This window comes from Carassius auratus, unplaced genomic scaffold, assembly GCF_003368295.1.
Source record: "Carassius auratus strain Wakin unplaced genomic scaffold, ASM336829v1 scaf_tig00026546, whole genome shotgun sequence".
In the NCBI taxonomy this organism is placed as follows: Eukaryota; Metazoa; Chordata; class Actinopteri; order Cypriniformes; family Cyprinidae; genus Carassius; species Carassius auratus.
The window spans coordinates 58,527-85,713 of record NW_020525529.1 but is presented as its reverse complement, the minus strand read 5'-3'; the positions used below and the strand labels follow the sequence as shown (position 1 = coordinate 85,713).

At 35.7% G+C, this 27,187-nt stretch overlaps 2 protein-coding genes and 1 pseudogene across 2 annotated transcripts in view; 1 reads left to right on the top strand and 2 right to left on the bottom strand.

Annotated features, from left to right (window-relative positions):
* Positions 1–12: 12 nt before the first annotated feature.
* LOC113078785 (6-phosphofructo-2-kinase/fructose-2,6-bisphosphatase 2-like) lies at positions 13–2,963 on the bottom strand (annotated as a pseudogene).
* A 1,107-nt stretch (positions 2,964–4,070) lies between these two features.
* On the bottom strand, positions 4,071–14,577 carry LOC113078784 (putative homeodomain transcription factor 1). Its single transcript, XM_026251081.1, has 17 exons — positions 14,254–14,577; positions 13,943–14,034; positions 13,794–13,850; positions 13,635–13,704; positions 12,532–12,690; positions 12,132–12,312; positions 11,539–11,653; positions 11,278–11,454; positions 10,958–11,209; positions 10,224–10,352; positions 9,684–9,953; positions 9,324–9,455; positions 8,607–8,693; positions 5,975–6,130; positions 5,094–5,189; positions 4,887–5,012; positions 4,071–4,671 (listed from the first exon to the last, which is right to left on the bottom strand). Exons 2-17 carry the CDS (start codon positions 13,970–13,972, stop codon positions 4,651–4,653), a joined length of 2,058 nt encoding a protein of 685 aa, XP_026106866.1. The 5' UTR covers positions 13,973–14,034; positions 14,254–14,577; the 3' UTR covers positions 4,071–4,650.
* Positions 14,578–25,708: 11,131 nt separating this feature from the next.
* Positions 25,709–27,187, top strand: part of LOC113078786 (membrane-associated guanylate kinase, WW and PDZ domain-containing protein 1-like) — a 56,336-nt gene continuing 54,857 nt past the window's right edge. The window contains exon 1 of the mRNA XM_026251082.1: positions 25,709–26,517. Coding sequence (XP_026106867.1) covers positions 26,220–26,517 — 298 coding nt within the window. The 5' untranslated portion in view covers positions 25,709–26,219. The remainder of the gene's footprint in view (positions 26,518–27,187) is intronic.

The following is a 27,187-nucleotide window of genomic DNA, read 5'->3' as shown; positions in this document are numbered from 1 at the left end:
GAATGTACATACAATATAATATGTGTAAACTGCATGTAATCGCTGAAGGATCTTAGCATACTGACAGCATCGATCTCATTGAGGATTTTCCACTGTTCATACGGAACTCCCAGCTCTTCAGCCGTCTGGATGGTTCTTCTTAACTGGCTCGTCCAAACCTTCAAGTCAGACAGCTTATGCTCCTCAATGAACTCATGCAGGGTGCTCGCAAACTACTCGCAAGGGAAAGAGAAAGTCAAGCATCTTTTGTTGAATAAACGCTATAAAGGCAGCGCTAAGTAAACCCAGACCTGTCTTCCTCGGGGGGAGAGTTCAGAATCTCCTCCAATGCGGCCCTGGACGTTGTGTTCGCTCTCTCCGTGCCTGCACAGGTAGATGGAGTGCGAGTGCACGTGGATGTTCATGAGGTAGTAGACGATCTTGCTCTGGATGTAGTCCTGAACACGGTTCACCACAAACCGACGACCCACGTTCATCACCTTAATGAAGGACAAATCTCTGGGAAGAATAAGTGAATGTTATGATTAGGACGGCCTTCTGTATTAGTGGTGCTGTGAAACACTATAGACAATTACAAATTTGGTGTAAAACATGTGCCACATCTTTTACGCAACAGATAACAGTGAATCAAAATAGAGGTCATTTACATATAAAGGTCTTAAAAGTAGCATCTTCTGCTTTATTATCAGGATCAGAGAGAGAAATGGTCATGTGGTCTTCTTAAATATTGTACTTCGTTTACAAAAGATATGTACATTCAGATACGCTATCATGTGTCTATTTTCGAAACATTCTCACTTGTCATATTCATCAGGATCTAGTGGCTGGTAAGTGACTTGATAACATTCTATGCGTTTCAGGAAATCATCCATGACTCGCTCTCTGTGCGTCTCTGGATAATCTGGACTTGAAACCTTGACCTCCTGAAGATATAAGAGCACATGGGAGACGACTGATGAGAAGACCATAAAAACCTGTACTGGTATGTTGCTAAATTTTATTATACCATTTATTTCAAAGGAAATGCAAACTAAATATCACAACATACCAGGATGTTAGCTGCTATAACCTCTGGATCATCACATACTGACTCCACAAAAAACACCTGTAAAAGTAAACCACACATTTTGACCACACATCACTCCTACAAAAAGATAACTCATCACATGATGGAAGTCATACCTTATATGAATTCTCCTGTACAAAACTGAATATAAGACCCGTCTTTCCCGGGTTGTGTTTGTGGCATCAAATACCTTAAAAGGACAAAACAGATTATAACAAATTTAAAGAAGGAAGCCTTGAACCTTATTAACATTCTTAAAACCCTATTACATTTAAGTAAATAAGTAAATAATTGATATTATTTGAACTCTTACAGCTATTTGTCCACCTTCTTCATTAAGGTAGGTCTTTACATCTTCCAGGGCCACCAAGGCACACTGTCTATTGTGAAAATGAAGAATGCAACAATAGATTAATAAATTCAGTTCACAGGAAAAACACGAAACGTCCTGTTTATGTAACCTTCAGGAAATGTGTTGAAATATCTTTTTGGTCTAAACCGGCTTTTTTTTAATTGCACTTGTTTCTTGGTTTACTCACAACGTGTGCTTTTCTATCATTATTAACTTTGTAAAATATATAAACTGTTTTTTTTCTATACAGAACACTGTGTGAAAGTGAGCAGCTCGGACATTCTGCAAAACATCTCCTTCATGTTCCACGGAAGAAACAATGCCATAAGGTTTGGAAAGACATAAGGGTGAGTCATGATTACAAAATGATCATGCCATTAAAATCCAAACAAAGATAAAGTCCTACTTTCGGATCTCCATGGCCTTCCTTATTGTCATGTCTGAAGAAGTCATAAGACTTGTAGGCTTTAACTGCTTCCCTCCGATACACCCCAGGTTAAACACTGCACGATAAACCAAAAAAAAAAAAAACAAGAAGTTATGGTTATTCTTCACATCCTTAATCAGTTTAGGGAACCAGTTTAATGCATCAAGGTGACATCAGCTACAGTGATTAAACACTTGCATTGTGGGTCATGATGGTACTCAAGAGAGTTTGAGTTTCAGTGTGTTGGTTGCCTACACATTTAAATAATGCGAGTTCAAATTTAACCTCTTGATAGACCACAATGTCAAAATGGTCAGCTGAGAGCTAAATGAAGCATTTAAAATTGTAGACAGATGCTATTTATAGTGATTGTCATTTGATATGATGCAACTGTCTAAATTCAACTGCCCACTCACCCTTTGTTGGAACTCCTATCCAGTTGAGATAGCGTGTGAGTTTCTTTGACATGTACGTCTTGCCTCTGGCAGGGAGGCCGATCATGACAATCAAGGTGGGGGAGTTTGTCATGTAAGACGCCCATGCTGTGGTCAGACAGACACAGAAAAACAGACAGACCTTATCAACAGCACGACATGAGCTGGAGGAAGTTACAATCTGTAGTACTGACAATTATAATCTGCCAAATGTAAATTTCACATATGGGACACCAACAGATAGTTGTGGTTTATGGTACTTTCAACAAACGGACTACAAAACAGAACCCGAAACCCTGAGACTGTTGACACCTTGCTTTTTACACTGAGGCAAACTCTTCAGTCTCACATGATTCTTCAGAAATCATTCGAATATCTGGTTTGGTGCTCAAGAAGCATTTCTTATCATTAGCTATGTTACCATCCCAAAGATGTGAATTTAACTGGAATATTGCATAAAACAGAAGAAAAGTACCCCAGACCTCTCTAAAAAGCCATGAAAACAGACTACCATAACCAGCTAACACCTTAAGCTGGTTTAAATAAGGATCCCAACAGCTTCTTGATCTGTGGGATGTGAAAATATGTGTACTTACAGCATTTCTTCTCCTGGCCTCTGGGCTCTGATTTCTTGATTTCAGCAGAACTGGTTGGACCAGCCTCCTGCTGCACCCATGCAGACATACTGATCTGACAGACTTAAACAATCACTCACTCACTCTTCCTGCTGTAAAAACATAGTGCACCTGCAGGGAGAAAGAGGCAAAATGAAGACTAAATACGTAGACTTTGTCACTGGATACAACGTTATTGGTTTATTACAAATGACTAACTACAGTAAAAACATTTTCTCCAAACAATATGCTCTATTCAGTTACAATGCAGCTTCTATTCTTGCCAAATAGTCTTTTTTCTTAATCACGCGCAGCGCAGTAACAAATAATGTCGCGCTACGTCATAACACAGAAGAGGATGCTGAGGATACCATGTTACGTCACACCCGTGAACAGCAATCAGGCACTGGCGGTATATTACAGCAGAGAATGAATAGATTAAAAGAACACGACAATTAACGAGATATGTAAAGCGTGAGACCTTACGGTTTCCTAATCGTTGACTGTTGAACCTCAGGGGTCCGTATTTAATTCCGTACCCACCGGCCCTACCGGCAAGTGTAATGTCTTTACCCAGTGTGTTATTGCCTCAGCCGGTTTTGCACTTGATGACCTTCCGTGGCAAATAGCGCCAAGCGCGTGAGTGAAGGTGTGTCTGTACGTCACTGTTTACTTACCGTAATACCTGCGAAAGAATGAACCGCGTCCGTCACCAAACATTACAGTGTACTCAGTCGTGGGGATTTTGAATCATCTCAGTGACTCGACTCTTTTGAATCAACCAATCATTCGATTCAAGAACGGATTCATTCAGTGGCACATTCATCGTTATCATAAAGTCATAAACGACTTTTATAAAGCTATAGAAAAAGACTGTAACATCCTAAAGAAATAATAAAAGGTTTCAAAAACGTCCATACGTAATTTTAACACACTTTAATAATTCATTCACGAACTAAATTACAGTAATTACAGGATAACAGCAAAATCACCAAACCCACACTTTTGTTTGTGATAAATTAAAATTAAAAATAAGATTTAATCATATTTTTTGAGTCGTCAGAAACATTACATTCTACATTCACAATATTTAAATGATATAAAAATTGTATTTGTTAAAACTCCTCCCACCCCAAACTCAAATATTTGATTAAAGATTGACAAAAACAAAAGTTTCTTAGAGAAAGCTTTGTTTATTTTGCCAGTAAAGAGTGCTCTTTCCAAGAGCTTCAGTGTGCAAGTTTTTCAGTACCCTTTTCTAAAAACTCAAAACTTTAATTTCATCACCCATTCAGCAGTTGACATATCCATGTCTCTTACATAGCTTACCTAGATGTACTGTTATATGCAATTATTCACAAGGCACATAGTGGTTTTGTTTTAAGTGGTTGCTTCCAGACCAGATAGTTAATGTGCAGAGAATAGATTTATAAAAAATAGTGGTCATTGGTTGGATTATAACATCAAGCTGTTAAGTAGTTACAGTAAGCAAGTGCATCAATAAAACCTACTGCAGCATGGGTGTTCTTTACAGTTCAAATATCAATGAGTATCTCAATGACAAATTTGAGCTGAACACAGGTTTGCTCGGACTGGCCGAAGGCACGGGGTAGGGAGGAAAAGTCATGAATAAGTTTGGTCAGTAGATTTGCACAGTTTTTAAAATATAACTTGGTCATCTGGTAGGTTGTGCACAAGTGCACTTAAGAGTCTCTCTGGACCAAGTGTTAAGACGTTGTAAGTGTAAAGGCATCACATCAAGGTTTGATCTTCCAGAGCTGAAAAACACATACAATGGATATAGTTAGTTAAAGATTGCTTGTATATGATGTACTGCTGGATGATAAGAGTCATATACAGCAAAAAAGTGAGCAACCCCCACTATCCTGATAACAGGAAGTACAAAAGCGGTTATGACTTTAGAGTCAATAAAACAGACCCAGGATACAGGTGGAGATAACCAATGTACTTAAAGCACAAATGTCTCCCTCACCCGGATGTTGAACCCTAGTAAATCACTGACAGCAGCTGAGATGGCTGACAGGATGACCACCCTCGTGATATTGCAGATGAGCGGGTTCACTGTCAGACCTAGCAGACGAAATGGAGTGTCCAGTTCCTGAAAGCGGCAAATGTTGATCAATGCAAGCAAGGCATGTCTTATTATTTCCAATGATTGATGCTTTTCTGATAGTCTCACTTTTAGTAATTTTGTGGCCAGCCTCAGCACGTTGTTCACAATGTTCAGCTGATCCTTTTTGTTGGGTTTCTTCTCCATCTTAAGATATAAGTTTATCTGAAGCAGAAAGTGGGTAACACGTTACAGTAAGGTTTCACCTGCGAACAATAGTTAATTACACGATCTAACATGAAATAGCAATGAAAAATACTTCTTTAAAGCACTTATTAATCTTAAATGTTAATTTCAACATTTAATAATACATTATTTTAAAAAAGTCTGTTAATATAACTGTTCGAGACCACGTATTGAAGCTTGTTTCTACTACAGAATAATAAAAGAAAAAACATTTCACAATTCACACTTTCCCATAGAAAATCAACTTTATATATTCTTTATTTTGTGGCAAAAACCCTAGCATGGAATAAAAAAGAAAAAAACTAACTGCACCATTTTATCACTCAATTTTGAGTTTATATCTCAATTCCGAATTTATATCTCACAATTCACACTCTTTTTTTTTTGTTGCAATTCTGCATTTATGTCTTGCAATTCTGATAAAAAAATATAAATTAAATTACCTTTGAAATTTTTTATCACATGGCGGAAAAAACTCCTATAAACATGAACTAACATGTACTAACTAATGAACTAACTTTTATTAACTTACATTAACAAAATTGATTGCAACAAATGTATTGGTCCTTGTTAGTTACACATTAACTAAAGGGACCTAATTGTAAATTGTTTCCAGAAAATGTAATGCCACACAGCACACAACTCAGCTGTGAGCAATGCTGGAACTATTTATTAGCGCCTGCGCAGTGTGCACGTTTGAATGGCTCACTTATTTCTGAATTATACTGCCTCATTGTTCTGCGTGGCTGGGATTTTTATCTCACCTGTTCAGTCAGAAGCACAGAAGCATTGCTATACTTTCGGTTGGTCTCAGCTCCGAGGGTAGCGAGGCGTAGGAGGAAAACCATTAGAGCAGCACACCAGACCATCAGCTCCCAGTTGGTCTCTGAATCCAGAAATGTGTGATGACTGTGCAAAAGCTGAAACACAATACCAGTTTCCTTCATTCCTTAGACAGTCATATCTTCTAACTGTTAATGTGCAGTAATATGAAACTTTACTTAATCTAATCCAAACAACAGATGCCACTTAAATTGTCTCTAAAGATGAGTTTATGGCACATTACCAACAGTCAGGAGCACATTTATACTTATTTATTATATTTATACTATTCTTACTAAATCCAAATTGCAAAAAAATTAATAATAATAATAAATAATAATTGTTTTAAGACCAGTGTTTGGCAGTAACGTATTACTTAGTAATGCGTTACTATACTCTGATTACTTTTTTAGTAACGGAGTAATCTAACGCGTTATAATTTTCTAATTAGTAATTCGAATATATTTAAAAACCATGGTCTCTATACGTTACTGCCGTGTTACATTGCTGACAGAATGCAGTGTTTAATAATCTAGAGATTGTAAAAATAATGTAGCACACGCACTGTCAAGTCAAGTGCCAGTGGATTAGAGACCCGACGCAACGGAGTGCAGCGCGTGGGACAAGACTTGATAGACGAGTGCAGAGACTCGTGTGTGTGCGGGATTCGGGAGAATAAAATGATTCACGGGACTCCAGTAAAACAGAAATATCTAAACATAAAATATCTAAAACAAATAAATTGTTATTCATCTATTGCACAAAAGCAACATGAACTAAAATAAAATATAAACGATTAACATCTGTGTATGCAGTTTCTATTTAGGCTATAACACGTGTTTGCATGCTCGTGTTTCCTCTCATTATAACACATGAATTGTAGACATTATAAAATATTAATTATGCATATATTTATTGTGTTTTAACAGAGATTTGTGAGATTGCAATGAAGGGAGATGTCTTTTAGAGATTATAAATGCAGCGCTCTTTGCTTGCATTCTGCCACACCATGGAAGCAGTAGCTGCTTGCTTTAGTTGAAAATAACAGTGTTCTGTAAATGTTGATGCTTTAATAACTTTTTTTTATCGGGAGAGTGTATGCTGGGATTTCATAAATTTCATAGAGAAACAAAGTAATGTAACTAGTAACGTAATTAATTACTTTTGAAATAAAGTAATCAGAACAGTAACATGATTTCTTTTAAAAGGAGTAATCAGTCATTTTATTACATTTTCAGAGTAAATTGGCCAACACTGTTTAAGACAAAAATTATGTGTTATTTTAGTATTATTTATATATGATGTTTAATAGTTTTTGTGAGCAATCTAAATAAGTTTCAAGATTAGTCATAAAACAATATGTAGGGCATGTTGAAGTCCAGATTAAAATGTAAAAATGTTTGAAAATAAACAGCCTCATAAGTCTAAAGCCTCGTTCACACCCAGAACAATAACTATTAAAATTAAAGCAATAAGCCCAAGAAGACGTGGTTTACAGTGAATTTATAACCGCTAAGGGGCATTGCTAGTCATGACGTGAAGTGGAGCAAAAACCCCCTTAGCGGTTATAAATTCACTGTAAAACACGGCTTCACAGGTTTTATTGCCTTTATAAAACGGTTATTCCATATACGTAGTAAGAATTCACAGAATAAAACAGAGCAAATAAAGTGTAATGATATAAATAAAAACGGATTTCTTCCACAAAACAATGTAGCTCCTCAGAAACATTTGTGGTTCCAACAAAGTGGTTGCTGAGCAACACACAGAAGTAAACAAAGGTGTATGTTTGTGGTGTAGCCAAAGACTATAGAATATGGAAGAAATGTCACTCGTATCCAGGTGCATCTCAAAAAATTTGAATTTCATGGAAAAGTTCTTTATTTTTTGTAATTTAATTAAAAAAGTAAACTTATATTCTAGATTAATTCCACAAAAACTGAAATAGTTTTTTGAAGTCCAGGTTGCTTTGATAGCGGCCTTCAACTCCTCTGTATTGTTTGTCAGATGTTACTTAACTTCCTCGTCACAATAGCCCATAGATTCTCTGTGAGTATCAGGTCAGATGGGTTGGCTGGCCAATCAAGCACAGTAATATCATGGTCAGCAAACCAATTGAAAGTGGTTTTGGCACTGTGGGCAGGTACTAAAGTCCTGCTGCATAATGAAATAAGCATCTCCATAAATGCCTTGGAAAAATGCAATGCTCAATATGGCCGCTCAATCGCAGGAAGCCCCGCCTTCTGAATTAAAGAACCAATCGCTAATCGGTAAAGTCAGTGCGTCACTTCAGCTGCTGTTAGAAGTGCTGGTTGTTATAGAAATACTCTGAGACGTGCACTTTGGACTGCGCCTGAGCACTGGCTGATCTAGCCTGAGAAATAAGCTTTTTATAACGCTATGAGCAAAAGTTACAATTTTACTGGTAAATCAGATTTCTTTGGTGATTTCAAATATAAAATTTTATCCTAAACTTATTGAACAGTTTTGGAGTTTGATTTTCCCCCCATTCATATTCATTTAAATATTTGGCACTGCGATGCTGATGCGATGTATGATAGAACAATAACTGACCTGGGCACAGATGATGAAGGAAATAGACAAAGCCAGGAGGAAAATCGATGATACAATGACATCGACAGACCTCTGAGGGCCTCGTCTCTGTTAAACAGAAGAAAGAAATTATTAAATTGATATCTTCATATAGTGTCAACTAGCCTAGGGACATGTATCTTTAAACAGGACTATACAAATGTTACTGCCAGCAGAAACCATTTACTGTCATTTGTGCTTATATAAACAGACTGGTTAAACAAGCTGGATTAACAACATACACAAGCAACCATAAGGCTTTGGAAATTGCCTTAAAGAATAAATTAAACATACAGAATACTTTATGGCTGAAATTTAAATTCTATATTATTTTGTCTAATTAAATAGAATATATAGTTTTAGAATTAATATAGTTTTAGTTATAACCAAACCAAAAGTGAATTTAGGCACCACAAAATTGTGATGTACAGTACAAAACTGTTCAATTTAGAGATTTGCTAAAGGTTACATTCAATAGTGCTATTCAATTATTAGTAGTAATTAGAGTAAATTAATAGATTAACTTTATGTGAGAATTAGATGACAGCAAAGCTAATTTAAATGTTAAATGGAAGAAATTGCAAAGCGTGCAAAATTAAATATCTATAATATCAGTCAATATATATTTGATAAACAAAAAATAACCCCACTACAAAAAAAGTGCATCCCTACATGTCAGCTGTAGTGAGAAGATGATACCTTTAGGAATGATCGAAGGGAAAGCCACATCTTGATATTTTGCACTTTCTTCAGTCGAAAGTGAGGAATCTCTGATTTTTTGGCTTTGCGTGCAGATGTGAGATGGCTGAATAATTTTGCAAACAAAAGGCGCTGTAGTTGAGAACAAATTTATTTTTTAGGCATGTTACTTATCAATAACACAATAACTGTTCATTTATACACTGTTAAATGCAAAACTTTTATTATGATACAGAATTACACATAAAATAACACCAAAATCAACATTTTATCCTAAAGGTGGCAGTAAACATAAACATTAAAAATGCATTAATTATAAACACACATAAAATACTGATGCTAAGGCATTTTCATATTCACCTGTTTATATGTCCTCTCAGCCACACACATCATGAAGAAGAAGAGCCCAGAGAGGAAAACTCTTTCTATTGTGGTGATGATGAAGAATGCATAGGACAAGGCACAAGGTGGCCCAATGGCCACTGTGGACAGTTCCTCGAAAGACACAGAACTGAGATTGGCAACATCCAGTTTCTGTGCCAGTCTGAAGCAGTAGGGCAGCAGAGCCAGTGAGGCGGTGACCAGACTGCCGAATATCAGATAACCCATCCCTTGTTCGACCAACTTCACCTGGAAACAGAAATCCTTCAGCATAATTGTACAGCAACAGCACTGACCTGTTGCTTTCCGGTCAGTTAGAAATGTTATAAAGGCAAATTCCAATGCAAAACTCTACAACGTCTGCGTTCAAATGCTTACAGAGGAGTTTACATTGAATTTGAATTTAATTTGTGTTTAGGAGGAAAGTGTTGTGTTTAGGAAGTCAACTGTTCTCTTCTCTTTTAAGCAATTTAAACCACTAATGTAGAAATAAACAGGGCAGAGAAAGAAGGACTTTACTCTTGTGAGAATGATACCACTGATCTCCAGCACGGACATGTCAGCTTTCTTACACTCTCCTTGCTCCCAGATAATGGCACTGACACGATCTTTGGAGGGGTGACAAGCCTGCAGCCACGAAAACTGGTGCTAAAAAGATAAAGCAATCATTTGTGTCATTCAAAGTGCATAGATAAAGTCTTGCGACATAACCATTTTTTTTTTATCTGTGTACTGATATTCAGTAAATGTCAGGCAACCAAAGTCATGTGGTCAGACCAACATGCAGAAAAACAAAACTAAAAGGAAATTATGGCAGCCATGCAGATCCTCATGACTGTGTGTCAAGTTCAGTAAGTTTACTAAAATATCAGCTAAATTTGACCTAATAGGACCTTTCAAGGACTTCCCAGGTCCAATACCCTCAAATTCAAGGACTTAATATGGGGTCACATTTCAATTGAGAGCGAGGTTACATTGTGTTATCTTATAAGATATATTGTTACAGTTTTCATGTGTCAAACATAACCATGCAAAAAAGCTTTTTTTTTTTTTTTTTGGCATAAATGTTTGGCAACATGACAGAGATCTGATATTCTATTTGTAGGGTGACCATATTTCAGTTTTCCAAAAAGAGGACTTGGATTGCCTGAGGGTAAGTATATTTTCAAAACATTTAAATTTTTTGGGTGAACTATTCCTTTAAGCGAGGTATGAAGTCACATTAAACTTATTACAGAAAATCGGCAACCCACCTGCGGTAAGGCTTCATCCTCATCACTCGTCAGAGTGATGTTGGGAAAAGGGAGGGAGTGGCTTTGACTGTGAGCCTCCTCCTCCCCACTTTTGCTGCTTCCTGTGGAGGCGGAGTCAGGATCGTGTAAAAGCTCCTCCCATAACATATCATCTGTGTCAGAGGCTAGACGTGAGCCCTCGGGGGGCTGCCGCAGAAGCTCGACTTCACGTGCCAGCGCCGGGCCATCTGTCGGCCTGCCGTTATTCTCTGCCTGTATGTGTTCATGCAATGGCAATTAACATTCTGAACTAACTTACATACATTTACCAAGATACTCACCTGAGTCTGGGGTGGTGGATTGTTCTTGGGGAGGTTGTGAAGTCTTTTCCGGAGTTCTCGAGCGTATTTGGAAGGTGCTGATGAGAAGAGTCTCTCTCTTTGCAGCTCTGCTTCCTCTTCTTCTTCCTCACTAGAGAGATCGTCAGAAGCCCCATACAGAGGCCTCCTTGGGGAATTCTGCAAACCCACAAGATCTCAATCAATACAACCATGAATGTTCATGACGATTCAAAAAGTGCAGTTCTAAGGAAAGGGTTTTACCAGTCTCTTCTCTGATCTGTAGAGCCGGTGGCTGTCTTCAAGTTTGAGTTCTACTATCCCTCCCCCTCTGCTGCTCTCATCCTCAGACCTCTTTGATTTTCTACTCTTCCTCTGTCTATGAATAAACACCAAAATAATTTACAACATGCCACAAATGGAATGACATCAAAGGAATGAAGTTCTGACCAATCAAAAGCCAGGACCTAAATGTAAAAATATATTTTAGTTCACATTTTAACATATCATTCAGTTTGACTCTCACAGCTAAAACCTAATAATATTGACTAATTGAGTGTCTAAAACAAAGCTTTTCATAAAAATGGTATAAAGCTACATGAATACAATGAGGCCATTTCTAAGAACTTGGCATGTTTGTTTTAAACTAGATTATTAGCTGCTCTTTATTGTGGAGACTCTACTGATTCAGTAGTGTCAGCTGAACACTGGCACTTCTGATTAAACTGCAAGCCTTGCAGAACATTAGAATTCTTGGCCATTGGGTGAAAGAAAGAAAATAAAAACACTTGAGCTTTTATGGCCCTGAAAATGAGATAAGTCTGTCTCTAACAAATCTGACACAGCAGTAGCTTAACCTTTTCCTGCGAACAGGGCTGGCCGTCCGGCTGAGGACAGGGCTGTTGTCTGGGCTTCTGGAGGATTCCGTGGATACTATTTGGCAGTGTACTGTACCCAGCAACAGCATGAGACACAATGGACCCACAACCTCACTGGCACAGGCTGCAGGAACCTCAAAATACAACACAGCTCCTGCCACTGCAATGAACACAAATCCATCAGACCATGACACCATCCTGAGAATTTCCATTTCTTTTAATTCATTTCCAACTGATATGGAAGATTTTCAAAAGTATTATCACTACACACTGTGTATTATCTCTGCAAAATCTGAAATAGTCAAAGAATGAGCAACAAAACAATGCTAAAACACTTTATGCACCATTTATGTACACGTGACATAGAAAAACAGCATACCTTGAAGGAAGTACAGAACTAGGATGAGGGCGGATATGCTTTTAGATGTAACTTGGATCCACCACTGAAAGAAGAAAGGAAAAAAGAGGACCCTGACCAAGCCTTTACGAGTCAGAGCGGTCCAAGGGCTCTCTGGTTTGGTCTTGCTAAATGTAGAACCTGCAGTTGTAAAGATACTATTTGAATAGTTTAAAAGAGCATCATACTGTTAATATGTTGATAACTTTCAATAGAAAATAGAAAAAACAACAAAGTAAAATACAAAAATTAATACAGTACAACTTTAAAATAGCTCCTCCTTACATTAACAACTGAAGGAATAACATATATAATTAATTTAATAAAAAAAACTATCTTTCAGAAATCATTCTAATATTCTCATTTGCTGCTCAAGAAACAATTCACGGTTGAAAATGATAAAAATGCCTTTTTTCGTGGAAACTGAAATATGCGATTCATGATTTTATGATTCTTTGATGAATAGAAAGATGAAAAAAAATGTATTTTTTAATGTTTTTATTAGAAAAAGAATGCTTTAGTAACATTATAAATGTCTTTATTGTCTCATAAATGTATTTTTGATAAATCTTTGCTGAATCAATGTATTAATGTCTTTTTTAAAAATCCCAGTGACCTCAATATTTTGAGTAATTGAAATTTACTGCAAGATAAGTAAGAAAAGAAAGACCTTTATGGAGAAAAACCTTAAAATTACTTGTCAGGACATATACATCTAATTAGTTAACTAAAAAATATGTTTCTTTAAATAATTTAGAGTGAAAATAGTAGCCCTTGTATGACAGATCACATTTGATTATCTCGACTTTACTTGTTTATGTCTCTTCTTATAGTAAAATGTCTTATTCAGATTTAAGTAACATAATTTAATTACATTTTCCAGTTATAAAATTAAAACATACATTCACAAAAACACCTTAATGTAATGCCTGAAACAATGTCATTTTGCAGTTGTTTTTTTTCTGCCTGTTTTATAGCACATTTTTACCTTCTTAAATGTGGGATCTGATCTGATCTGTCAGCCTATATTTATTATATATACACATTATAAGAGATTCAGATGCAAAACTTCAATGTTAACTCACCTCGCACTAGGTCAACATCAATGAGGCCTTGCTTGATATGGCCAGTCTTCTTAGGTTTGCTTCCGAAGCCCTATTCATATGAAACAGAGGTTCACAAGTCTGATTGCATAGATTTTAATTTACACAATGTTGCAAGCTCAAACTGCACTGTCACATTACCTTGAGCTCAGTCTGTTCCAGTGACTTTTCCCAGATCTGCTGATCATAGGCTCCGATCTTTGACATAAGATCATTAGAGAACTGTCAATCCCTTTATAAATCACACCCTGCATTTACTGTATAACAGATCTAAGTTAGTGAAGGCTTACCTTTTTCTGATACCATGTTATTCCTGCCATTTTTTAAAATACATGAAGTCAGGTCATCTCAGTAGACTTGTCAATCACAGAATATTTCATTCCTCGAAAGAGTCAGAGAGACAGGTTATGTCATCGCTTACATTAAAGAGTAGACGCCTGCTCTCAGTTGCAGGTACAGACATAGGAAGCGACTCAAATAAAGACAGCGGCTGTGTTTCAAAACATAGTGAGCTGCCTTCCTAGACAGCATTTGATAAAGACCGCTACAGGTAAAGTCGCTTGCTTTTAGTTCTCGGAAAATATTACAATATGAAACATACCCGGAGCCCAGTAAACGATATGTGGCTGTGTTTCCTCAGCAGCTGGTTTGGAGTCTTGTCAACATTTTCAGATGTTTACACAAACCTCGCCCCCCTTCCACTAAAACTATCTGACGCTACATCGTAAACATCTCATTAGGATGTTCAAAGAACCGTCTTAAGTTGCGAGCTAACTGTATTTACTGTCAAACCAGTATGGCGTTAATTCGATTACATATTTTCGACGATAAAATGATCTTCTTGTAAAGGAGAAGTGAATGTTTAAGTTCCCACACTCATCAGCGCCTTCTGGCAGAAACGAAAGTGTGTGTGAAGCAAGCGACGACAACGGCTAATCGAGTCTAAATGGCGGAACTAGCCTACATGTTGTGCAAAATATACTAACTAGTGTAAAACAATAATAACATAAATAAGATAAAATTCATTTAATTAAAATAGAAAACAACAATAATTCAAAATAATTATAAGTTAAAATAGCTTAAAGTCGAATTATAGAATGTAACATTTAATCACAGTGGACCACAAAACCAGTCATATGGATCTTTTTATTTATTTATTTATTTATTTTTATTGAGATTTATACATGAATATTACAGCTGAATAGATAAGATTTCCAGTCGAGATACAACTAGCTATTTGAAAATCTGTAATCTGAGGGAGCAAAATAAATAAATAAATAAATAAATAAAAAAAAAAGAAGAAAAAGAAGAAGATGATGATGAATAAGAAAAAACTAGTTGTAGAGAAAATCGCATTTAAAGTTGTCCAAATGAAGTTCTTAGCAATGCATATAACTAATCAAAAATAGGTATTGATATATTTACGATAGGAAATTGTCAAAATATGTTCATGAAACATGATCTTTACTTAATATTCTAATGATTTTTGTATTCAAGAAAAATTGATAATTGTGACCCATACAATATATTGTTGTTCATGGCTACATATATTCCCGTTCTACTTGACTGTTTTTGTGGTCCAGGGTCACAACTGATAAATTAAAATTAATCGTTTCTTGAGTTTTCTTCATCGTTCCTCTACGATGACTGATCTTAAGTGGTCTTAGAATCAACGCTGAACCAATATGCCTACTAAATACTTTTTTTTTCCAGCTCATGTGAGTATTATTTTAGCCATATTTTCACAAGTGCTATTCATTTCTTTATGTGCAGAACTCTTTTTAATTACTGCAACTTTAATGTTTAAGCTATGTGTATTTAAGACCATTTTAATGGTAAAATACGTTTTATATAAATTTTATTATTGTATATGTTTATTGACATATTTATTCTATATTCGAGTGAGATGACTCTTTAAAATGACTAACATCAGGTCTGCATCCCAATGACGCTAGGCATGGCTTTGCCAGTATTCACCAAAGGACTGTAATTGGTCCATCATCATCAGCGCTGAGAAAAGTAACAGTACTACTGCCACCAAGATTGTAGCGCAACAAAAATGTACTGCCAGATTTTCACCACTAGATGTCAGCATGTTGATTATATTAGATTAGGCCTACATCAAATCACAACAAATTATGTATTTTCATTTGTCTCTTCTCGTCTGAGATTAAGCAGATCATTTACAGAGCTGTTGAAACTGTAATTTGGCATTTCATTCCCTTATACATAATATTTTTTCTTACAATTCAAGAAGAAAATAAACTTTCTATAATTGAATTCATATGCTTACTTCTCTCTAACAAAATAAAATGATTGCAGTAATTGAATGCAATTTTTTGACCCCATAAATTTTTAACTCCATAAACAGTTAGATGGGTGTAGACTTTTATGACTCTTATTTGTTTACTGCAAAAAAGTCATTTGATTAAGACAAAGAGGCTTTGTAAATCAAACTTTGAACGTTTTGAATAAAAATGGTTGTAGGGAACAATAATTTAATCATAATATTTGTTACTCACTGCTTGTAGAAAGTTCTGTGCTGCTGTGATGACTGAATCCGGAGCTTTTCATATAAATATATATCCAGTTACACACCCACACACTCTTTTGGATAGGTTATTCCACTTACTTTCAACAATGGTTTGAATAGTTTCACATCCACATATAATGAAGAACATGCAGAATAATCACAGTAATCAGCACAAGCCTACTAGTCTGACATCATGATGTCACCCATATGAACAAAAAGAAATAGCATGTGATTGAGACAAAGTAGCCTACTGACAGTGATTTTTATCTGGACCATATGCAAGCCTAAAAGCCAACATTTAAGGATAAAAGAAATGGACAAAATACTGTACAGAAATTATTTTCACTTACCAAATCATGGACGTGCTGGTTACTGCAGGGAGAAAAGATATCAATATAAATCAATATAATCAATATAAGTAAAATGAATCAATATCAGTAAAAAAAAAAAAAAAAAAAAAAATGTTTTTGTCATGGATTTATAATGCCAGCTGTTTATTTCAATTTGCAATACTTTTCTGCACAAATTTTGTTTTCATTCTTTTTAGACAATTGTTTATTTTTACCAAGCCAAAATCTAAGGATATTTATGAAGTTAATATATTATTCTTATCTATATTTTACAACATTTGTTTTAAGATATTAAGATAATATTTTAACATAATATTTTAACATAACATAATCACACTTTATTTTAATATAATATTATAAATGATCCGTTCATTAAGAATTGTTTAATTTTTTATATTATATTATATTTTTATTGTTTTATTTATTTATTAGCAGCACTATTAATACTTTATGCCATTTATCTGTACACCCACCTAATATCGGAAAAGTATGAAGATAAAATCAAAGGTATTTCTAAAGTTAATATATTTATTTTTATCCAGAATAAGTTTCACTGTACAAGATTTGTAAAAGCGATTAATCATTATGCGACTGTTTTAATTAATGATTTCCACACAAAATAATAATCATGCACTCTTTTAATATGACATTCTTTTAGTTGTTTTTATTATATTCATTTATTAAGAATTATAATATTATATTTATAATTATCATATTTAATGTATTGTTTGTAATTTTGCTTACTGCATTCTTTCGTCTGTTGTCATTTGAATCGGGTGATGGAAATTTGATCATAAATTTACAGTGGAAGTTCCAAGTGGGAAAACTCAGATTGTTTACATGCGCTTTCTCATTTGAATGCACTAATGGTTTCTTGCCTTCAATATATCCATAGATCACCTGCTATTTTGTCCAGAAGTAATTACCCAGTCCTCTGTGGGAGCATACGTGAGCGCTGTGTATGCTGCTTATAGATTTCATTTTGTGAGGTTTCCCTTGCCTCAGTATGAGGTTATTATTGACTGGCATTATATGAAATGTCTCAGTCGATTTTTCAGCCCACTAATGCCTGGACCTGTGGAACTTCATCTGTCCTGCGAGACCCCTCTTAATGAGACTCGAATGCAAGCCAATTCTCACCTCCAGCGTTTGGAGAAGGTTGATGATTTCACTGCATGTCCTAGTTGTCATGTATATCTGCCCAGTGCTTTTAGACTTCACCATCAAAAGGAGTTTTTATTATTCATGGCATGGTGAAGTAAGAGGTGGGAAAAGTGATTTTAAAAATATGTGCTTTTCTTACATTAATTAAACATGGCTGTCAGCTGTGGGTCGACCACAGGTCTGGTTTTCCCATTTTACATATACACCTAAACTCTCTTTCATCCCAGTCCAAGCCAAAGAAACGGTGTAGCCAAAGATATTGAGGCTGGACACTGGAGTTTTTATTTGCACAGAAATAATGATATGATATGTTTACTTGCTTTAACAAATTTGACAAGCTGGCTATAGTGTACTGTATTTCACCTCCCCAATCTCAGTATTTCTCTTTGTCTCTCACACATGTGATCTATAACTCAGAAGAAGCAGAGTGTTTTGTGCTGACAACACGCTGACCCACAAAGCTCACGCTTTACGAGCTGCTCACTGACATGGATCGCTTCGTTTCCGGAGTTATATAAACACTAGGAATGTGTGCACATGTGAATACACAATATGAGTATAAATGTTTGATAAAATACTCTGACTCAACCATGCTGAATGGAATAAAAAGATACACTGTAAGGTGATTATATAAGATTACTGTGTGATTTCTGTGCCACTAGAGGCACCAAACAGAACTGTGGTGGTTCAAGCTTTGCATATTTATTAATATTTTTTTGGACAATACAATTAAAAAAATTCAACAAATAAATAAATAAATTGGACCCATTTTTATTGATTGAACCAATATTTTGGTCACTGTAGGACTACAAAAGTGTTTTAAAAAAGTAAATATCTAGTCTCACTTCGACCATCCAAGATGTAGATAAGTTTGTTTCTTCATTGGAACAGATTTGGAGAAATTTAGCATTATATCACTTGCTCATCAACAAATCCTCTGCAGTGAATGGGTGCCGTCAGAATGAGAGTCCAAATAGCTGATAAAAACATCACAATAATCCACAAGTAATGCACACGACTTCAGTTCATTAATGTCTTGTGAGGCGGAAAGCTGCATGTTTGTTTGAAACAAATCCACAAGGCATTTTCACTTTAATCTATCGCTTCTGGCCAAAATGCCCATCATATTCTCCATAATCCATAATAACACTTCTTCCAGTGAAAAAAAACAAAACCCTGTTGCTCCTAAAAATTTGCTTAGAACTGTTTTTGTTTGTAGGACAACTTTTTAATTGGATAAAGCAATATGATGTTATTGAGCCGGATGCAATGGTTTGAAGATTAAAAATGTCATTATGATTGATTAATTTTTATTTATTTATTTGTTTTTAACATACATGCATGTTTTTATCAGCTCAACATCTGAGGCTGAGTAAATCCTCACCAAATTTTAATTTTTAGGTAAACTATTCCTTGAACTGTGCCTGTGCCTGTTCCTAGATTTCTTCAGCAAGTACTGTAAAATAGCATTCAAATCCATATGGAATTCTCCCATATATAATATGAAAATGAATGGCATACACGTACACATAATATGTATATATGCATATTTACAGGCTGTATTTCACTCTGTGCTCCCCAAATCACCTCACAGTATGAGCAGAAACCGACGTACATGTGGACTGAGAGATGTAATTGAATGTGCCATGTCAAGCCTGAGGTAGAGAGCAAATGTTATGTAGCAAAGCAGAGCGAGAGAAAGAATGAGAGCAGGGCTCTAAAGGGACTTCAACAATATTTTCCTTGTGCGTTTATAGCCGCATTCCGGTAACACATGCATCTTCTGAAAGTTATTTTGGAAAGGCACTGTATTGAATTATTCCGGACTTGCTCTCCCTGAAACTTTATACACTTTGAAATGACCTATATGCGCATAGGCACTGTAACGATTAGCTGCGCAGCCCCTTTATTCTGGCATATACATGTGATACATGCTCACTTTCCTTATTTCCATCTGGATTTCAGCCAAGACTGCACTGAGCCTAGCACATGTAAAGAAACATTTAGACTTTCTGCCACACAGAGCCTGTGTGCACTTTAAACTGCACTTTAACACATGCGAGAGACATTAGCATAAATTAGTGTGCTAGCGTTAGCTGGCTAATCCTTTATCCTGAAATAACACTTATAATGGCTCTGTCTCTGTTGTACAGGAAGACCTAATAAATGTGGGCCAGCAATTAGAGGTTATCTGCAAAAGCTGCATAAAAAGTTTAAAGCTTCTTCTCTTGAGGAAATCCAGAACTTCAGTGGGTTATGAACTTTAGTAGGTATGTGGTATAGCTCCTATATTATATTATATTATATTATATTATATTATATTATATTATATTATATTATATTATATTATATTATATTATATTATATTATATTATATTATATTATATTATATGCTTCAAAGGTATGGGGTCAAATACATGCTTATCAAGTCAGCATTTATTTGAACAAAAATACAGTACAAACCGTAGACTAATACTGTGAAATATTACAATTTAAACTAATTTTAAACTAAACTTTTTATCATTTTAATATGCTGATTTGGCATATTAGAAAACGGTTGGGCTGCTTAATATTTTTGCTGAAACCATGATACATTTTCTTTTTTCAAATAAAGTGAAAATAAATTAATACAAATAAATAATGGAAAATAATGACTGTGTTTGTTAGTCTAGGAGTCTTTGAAAGCCTATTTTTAGCATGCAGTGTGTAAATCTGTGGATATTTTTCTCTTTCCTTTGCTCAAATATTTAGGAAAGCTATCAAACATTAAATATCTTGTTTTTATTTCACTGCGCCATAGCCAGTAGAACATATTTGTTGACTTTTAGTTGCTATATACAGTATGTCAGGAACAATATTATCATTTTCAAATGATAAAACCCAGATACAGAATCAATGAGCCCAAGCAGAAACCCTTGGAGTGCTTCTCCATTTGCCTTACAAAATGAACACAGGGTCACTTTTTGAAGATTATTCATCATCTAATGATATTCTACCTAACTATTTTTTAACCAAATCACCATTGTTAGTTAATGTAGATTAAGGGATCTTCCACTGGGGCAGAAGTGTGGCCCTTGATCAGAGTGATGTTGTTTATGATCCCTGGTTTCTTTTCCACAAACATGCTTCATTATATGCATTTGCTTCAGTGTGACCTATATGTGTGTGTGTCACACCTAGAATCTCCCCTACCATTGCAAAATTTGCATTTAAAGGGTACAAAGTCCTTGTCTTGCATAATCACATTCAGCATTCTGTGCCTAACCTACAGGCCAGTCAGGGTTGTGGGCTTACTGTAATTCATTCACCCACTCATGCCTCAAAAGAGGAGGAAAGGATATAAATGGAGTATAATTTGTAGGTAATGTTGTTATTGAAACTGATCACACCAGAATGGAGCTCATCCTTCCACATCACTTTCAAAGCATTCCTGCAGTCTCAGTGGAAGCTGACACTGAACCATATAAAGAGATACTGTGGCCACACTGCATGGTATGTTTTGGAGCTGTTCCAGGTTCTTCAGAAGCTTGGTGGCTTCATAGAAACACGTGTAGAGCAGGAGGTGCTCTTATAAAGCTGTGATTTACTGAATCTGTACAGGAAGCCCCACAAAGTGGGTGGTGAGGAGCCCTAAAGCCAAAGTTGAATTGATATAAGCAGATTTAAAGGGTCTGTTTACCCTGAAAAATGAACACTCTGTCAACATTTACATGCAGTGCAGGAACAAATTACACATTTCATTTTTCATTGATATCGATGACAAAAGTACAAAGCAAAACATCAAATGTGAGCATGAATAAATTAATACATGAATAACATGAAAAACCTGAGTTGATTATCAAAGAAATATGCTAAACAGAGAATGTCACATGACTGCATAAACTCTCAGAAGAAAAAGCTTTTGATACGGTACTATTACAAACACTTATTAATATGGACTTATCTTTAAGTTACAAATATGTGCTCTTTAGCGTTTGTACTTCAGGGTATAGCTCCAGTGACAACTTTAAACTTTTTGTTTTCATGGAAGAAAAATATTCTTCTATTTTTCTGTGCACATACACATACTGCTGCCAAGGTCACAAATTTCCCATCTAGGTATTTACCATTCCTGTTCAAACAGTAAGATCAAGCATAGTCAAGGACAGCAGTTGAATTAAAACAGAACAAAAGACTTTTATTCATCTTGTTTGTTGAATGTAGCCTATCAAGGCTGATTCCCACGTCCATCCGTGCTTTGACTGAACGTTTATTTATAATACCGTGCACATCGCTGTGAAGGGACCATTTGGGTTTAATAGAAAAGTTTTGCATGCACCTCTTTTCATCTAGTTGCCAATGAATTCCAATAGGGATTTTTTTTTAAAAAACTGCTTTGAAAATGACTTTCAAAGAAGGATGTATTTTCAGATTTTACAGTGAAACATTTCAAATTAATCCATAAATCAAACTGGACTTTTTTGTAAAAAAACAAAAAAAAAAACAAGCTAATTCTTTTAATCCACCCACTGAAGAGCTTTAGGGGATCATATTCTGACCAAAGGATGTTTGAAGGTTTTTATGGTACTTTCCAGCAATTGGATAGCACTTAGAGTGCATTCATGTTAAGCTAATGAACAGGATTACAGCAACAGAGAAAGACAAACTGAAAGAATAAGACAGATGATGAGCAAAGACGGAGAGATTTGGGCTTCAAATTGTGCTCTGGTCAGCTGGTTACATTTAGTAAATAAAAAGTATGCAGGAAAAGTGAGTCTGACATTACTGAATTAATGTGTTTACTTGGACGCTCTAAATAAGTATTACATCAATGTTATATATATTATTTAAATTTGCCATATTACACTTAATGAAAAAGTTGTTTACTCAGTTTTCACTCTTGTGTTGATATTGTATATAACCACACTTGGAATAATTACTAACAATAATCATGTTGCCTGATAAATGATTCAAACATGCACATGCATTTAGTCAAAAGAAGAAAGAAAAAGAAAGAAGATGATACAAAATTGGTCACAAGTTTTATTTTTATTCTTCTTTCCATCTCTCTGAGGTCAATAGGTCATTATAGCTGAACTTGTGAACATCAAGGCATGCCTTGCAAAATCTGTATAGGATATATGTACGTTTTTCTTTTTGACCTTTACAGTACATACAGCTTAAAATGACAATTCCTCAAATAAAAAATCTCTTGTCAAGCAAACACAGTTGAGCTTCAGTTTACCCTATTAGATGTGCTTTTTGTATGTGTTTATCCAACCCAACCTCATGGCAATTCATACATATTTTATGTGGTGGCTAATTTGTAGGAATTTGCCAAATCGTACGTATTTTAAGAGTTGCACAATTTGTATGAATTTGTATGAATGACCTGCGCCTAACCCCACCCCTAAACCTAACGGACATGGGGTTTAGACAAATCATATAAAATTGTATAAGTGAGGTCGAATTAGCAACCTCGTAAAATATGTATGAATTGGCATGAGATAGCATTGATTTATCAGTAAAAAAAATAAATAATTTGAACCCCCCCCTAAATTAAACCTGTTCAACATATAAAACAATCCTGTCTCTTCAGAATGCTTTGATTAAGCCAATCGATTCATATGGATTACTTTTATGATGTCTAATGTTTTTGCTTCATGAAGCTTGAAAAATTTGGTTGTGTGGACTGTCAAAACTACTTCATTTACAACAGTGAGTGCAAGCTACATTCAAATTATTATTAGGTTTTGAATATGGATATTTATCGTGCAAGACACTTTTTTTTTGACGGATGGACACTTTTTATTTAAAATCTTTTGGACTGAAGCAATGCAACATCTGCTGATTGCAATGTTGCAATGATAGATCTTATTTTATGATTTAGATTTTATGTAACTCTGACTGGATTCGTCGGAAAGATGAAAGTCATATACACCTAGGATGCTTCGGGGGTGAGTAAAAAGGTTTTTAGATGCCAAATCCAGCTAGAAACTAGAACAAATAAACATGCATTGGTGAAACCTGATTTGAACGTTCATAATGTGATTGTTTGGGGAACTGGTTCTGCTGTAGATCAGCTTATAAATAACATAATAAACACATTCCAATTGAAACAGAATGAAAAATAATCATTTGACTGACATATTGCATGTTATGCCAATGTGTTTATCATGTGTTCATCAGCTGAGAGTGAGGAAGGGGGTTGGGAGAGAAGAATATAGATAGTTTGCCCTCTGCAACAGGGGTTGCTTGCGGGAAGGCATGGGAAGGCAGATGGATTCAAATGAAAAGGAGAAACAGGGGTCACAGTCACTGTGCATCATCCACCCAGACTTAAATGATGTGTTCTGGCAGGGACGTTTGTGGTAGAAAGCCAGCAGTGAGAAAGTCTCAGGTCAGAGAGGATTTGACTGGCAAAATGAGAGAGACAGAGAGAGGGGGAGAGAGAGAGAGAGAGAGAGAGAGAGAGAGAGAGAGAGAGAGAGAGAGAGAGAGATGTTGTTGTAAGTTGCACACCCAAATATTCAACTCTGCTTCCATGTCAGGTGTATAAAAGTCCGTCATTTAGACTAAAACAATATATACCTCAGATGATTTTCATTTAACGCCTTCCTTACTTCCTTTCTGAAGCAGGAAGGTGCAATACTGAATTGAAGCAATTTTTTGTCACACAAGTGCATTGAGGTTAAGGTCTCAGCTGGCACAGGCCAACGAGAGGGACATCAGATTTTCGCTGGAGCCAAACAGCATTTACATACCACTTCAAATTTGCTCATGATTATTTCAGGAGTGAAATCGGGTTAGACACGTTACATCATCATTCAAAGATCCCAGATGCAGCAGGCTGGCACGGCGTGAACACAGCGGGCGTCTGATAGCTCCACTGACGATTGGAGGAGAAGTTGCACTATTTAAGCTTAAAAGCACTCTTTTTCCTGTCCCATCCAGGCCATTGGTTGGCGTCTCCAGGGAGAAGGAGTACTTTGAATGTTATTTTTAGGATCAGAGAGCTCATTTGCTTTTCCCAAGGTGAACAGCGAAGCCCATCTGATCCCGACGACGGCCCTTCACGTGTCAGGCTCTAACACTCTGTCAGACAAACACATGCAGAAAAAATATCCTGTATGACTATGGACATAAGTGACAGAGGTGAAGAAAAATAGAGTGTAATTGAATCGTTATTTAAAAACACAAACATTTGCAATGAAATATTAATGGAATGGTTTATCTTGACAGTATTGACATTGATAACAATAATTCTATGACTCGATACTGATACAGATACAGGAAAACAAACATGTACAGATACAGGAAAACAAAAAATATATGACATGATATTATATATGTAAATTATAATATAACAAAATTATTTATTACACATAATAGTAGAGAAAACTGCTGTTACTGCATGTTACATCTGCAAATGTATTATGAATAATATATTTTTGATAGCTATAACTTCATAAATATATAGACACTATAAACAGCGTTTTGGAAAATATGACAAGGTAGGCAGATTGAACCAGAATAACAAGGGTTTATATGGGATGAGTCCTTATGCTAGGCTAAATTACAACACAAACCAGAACTTCTGGCAAACAGGTTACGCAAGAGTGTAGGAAATAAATTCCTATCTTTTTAAACAGCAAGTCTGAAACATAACAAATACAAAACTACTCTGTAAATCTTTAAGGCTGATGATTTATGGCCCAGGCCCAGTACAGTGATTCTGAAGATGTTTTCAATGAATCGCGTTACAATCAACTAGTTTCACATGCTGATTGTAGCCATTTATAAAGTCTAGGCGAGATTATTGATACATGTCCAAACTTTTATGCATTTATTTATCGCAGCATTTGGAAGATATATAACACGAGAGGCGTTAAATAAAAAGCATCTTAGGTTTGTAGATATTGTTTATGTTTAAATGACGGACTTTAGGACCTGGTGACGGACGCAATGAGGATTCCCTTCAAAAGGCCGAAGGGAAATAGTGCGCATGCGCACACGTTACACTCGCTCCATCTGTAGTTGAGAGCAGGCAGAACAGGATGAAATGTATCAAAACAGACGTCAACGCTGTACCTGTTTAAAGGAGCCGTGAACCAAGAGGAAGCGTTCACCGACAATTCAGGAATTCTACGTAGAAGTGTTTTTGACAAAAAAAAAAATACTATTTTGGAAACTGCTTAATACTTAAAGAAGTGTAGTTAAAGAGGTTTATGAAATTAAAACACAAGCAGATGAGCGCAACCAAGAGGATTAAAGGCAAACATGTTAAGAAAATGAGGAAAACAATACAGGCTAATTAGAGAAGAGCTCGGAGTGGGAATTTCATTCGGTGAACAGCCGGACAATGGCTTGAGTTTGTTTTTCTTTCTTTTTTTTGGGCTGCGAAGAAGCCGCATTCATGACCGAGGAGACGGAAAAGAAACTTTACCGCGTGTGCGTGGAATATTTCATTCTATGAAACTATTGCGTTTTCTTGTCTGTCGGCGGAACCACCTGTTTCTAGACGGATTTTATTGATTCATCATGTCTAAAGTGGTACAGAAAAAGAATCACTGGACCACCAAAGTTAACGAGTGCTCGATCTGTAAGGACGCCCGCGGCGAGCTGAACGTGCAGCTCCTCGGCGGAGCGGAGAATGGGGAGTTCGCCTACATCGGACCCGTTAACGGGAATGCCGTACAGTACAGACATGGGAAAGTGTCCGAGGGGGAATTACTGCTGGAAGTGGAGACCCTCTCTGTCTCTGGTTTGCCGCTGTATGATGTGCTGACAGTGATCAAGAACTGCAAGGGACCTATAAGGTTGAAAACTGTGAGGCAAGGTAAGAAGAGTGCTCTAATCTCACTTTTCTTTTTCCCATGTGATGTATTTCCTGTAAACAAATTAATAAGGAATTGTTTCCCCACGTAACAGCTACGCCTGAAAATATTGCATAATGCTTGGACAAGTAGTTATAGGCCTATTATTTATTTAGCCTATTTTTTGTATATTTTTTAATTAAATAATTAATTGAACACACAAAGTAGGCCTAGTGATTTTTAACTGTCTGTTAACTGAAATGCTGATTTTTATTTATTCCTTTAATTTATTTAATAATATTTGTTTTAATTATAAATGCTTTCCTTAACATCATTAGACTACAAAAATAATGGGCAACATTTATTTATTTGTTGTGTGTATGTTTGTGTGTGTGTGTGTATGTGTATATATATATATATATATATATATATATATATATATATATATATATATATATATATATATATATATATACACGTATGTATGCATACACGTATGTATGCATACATACGTAAATACATAATATATATATATATATATATATATATATATATATATATATTTAGTAATTTTTTTGTAGTTGCATGAATGTCAAATTTCACAGACAAGACCACATTTTCATGGGTCAGTTCACAGGAGATGGGTTGTGCATCCCTGAAAAAAGAGCCCCAGCAGCAGTACTTTTATATTTT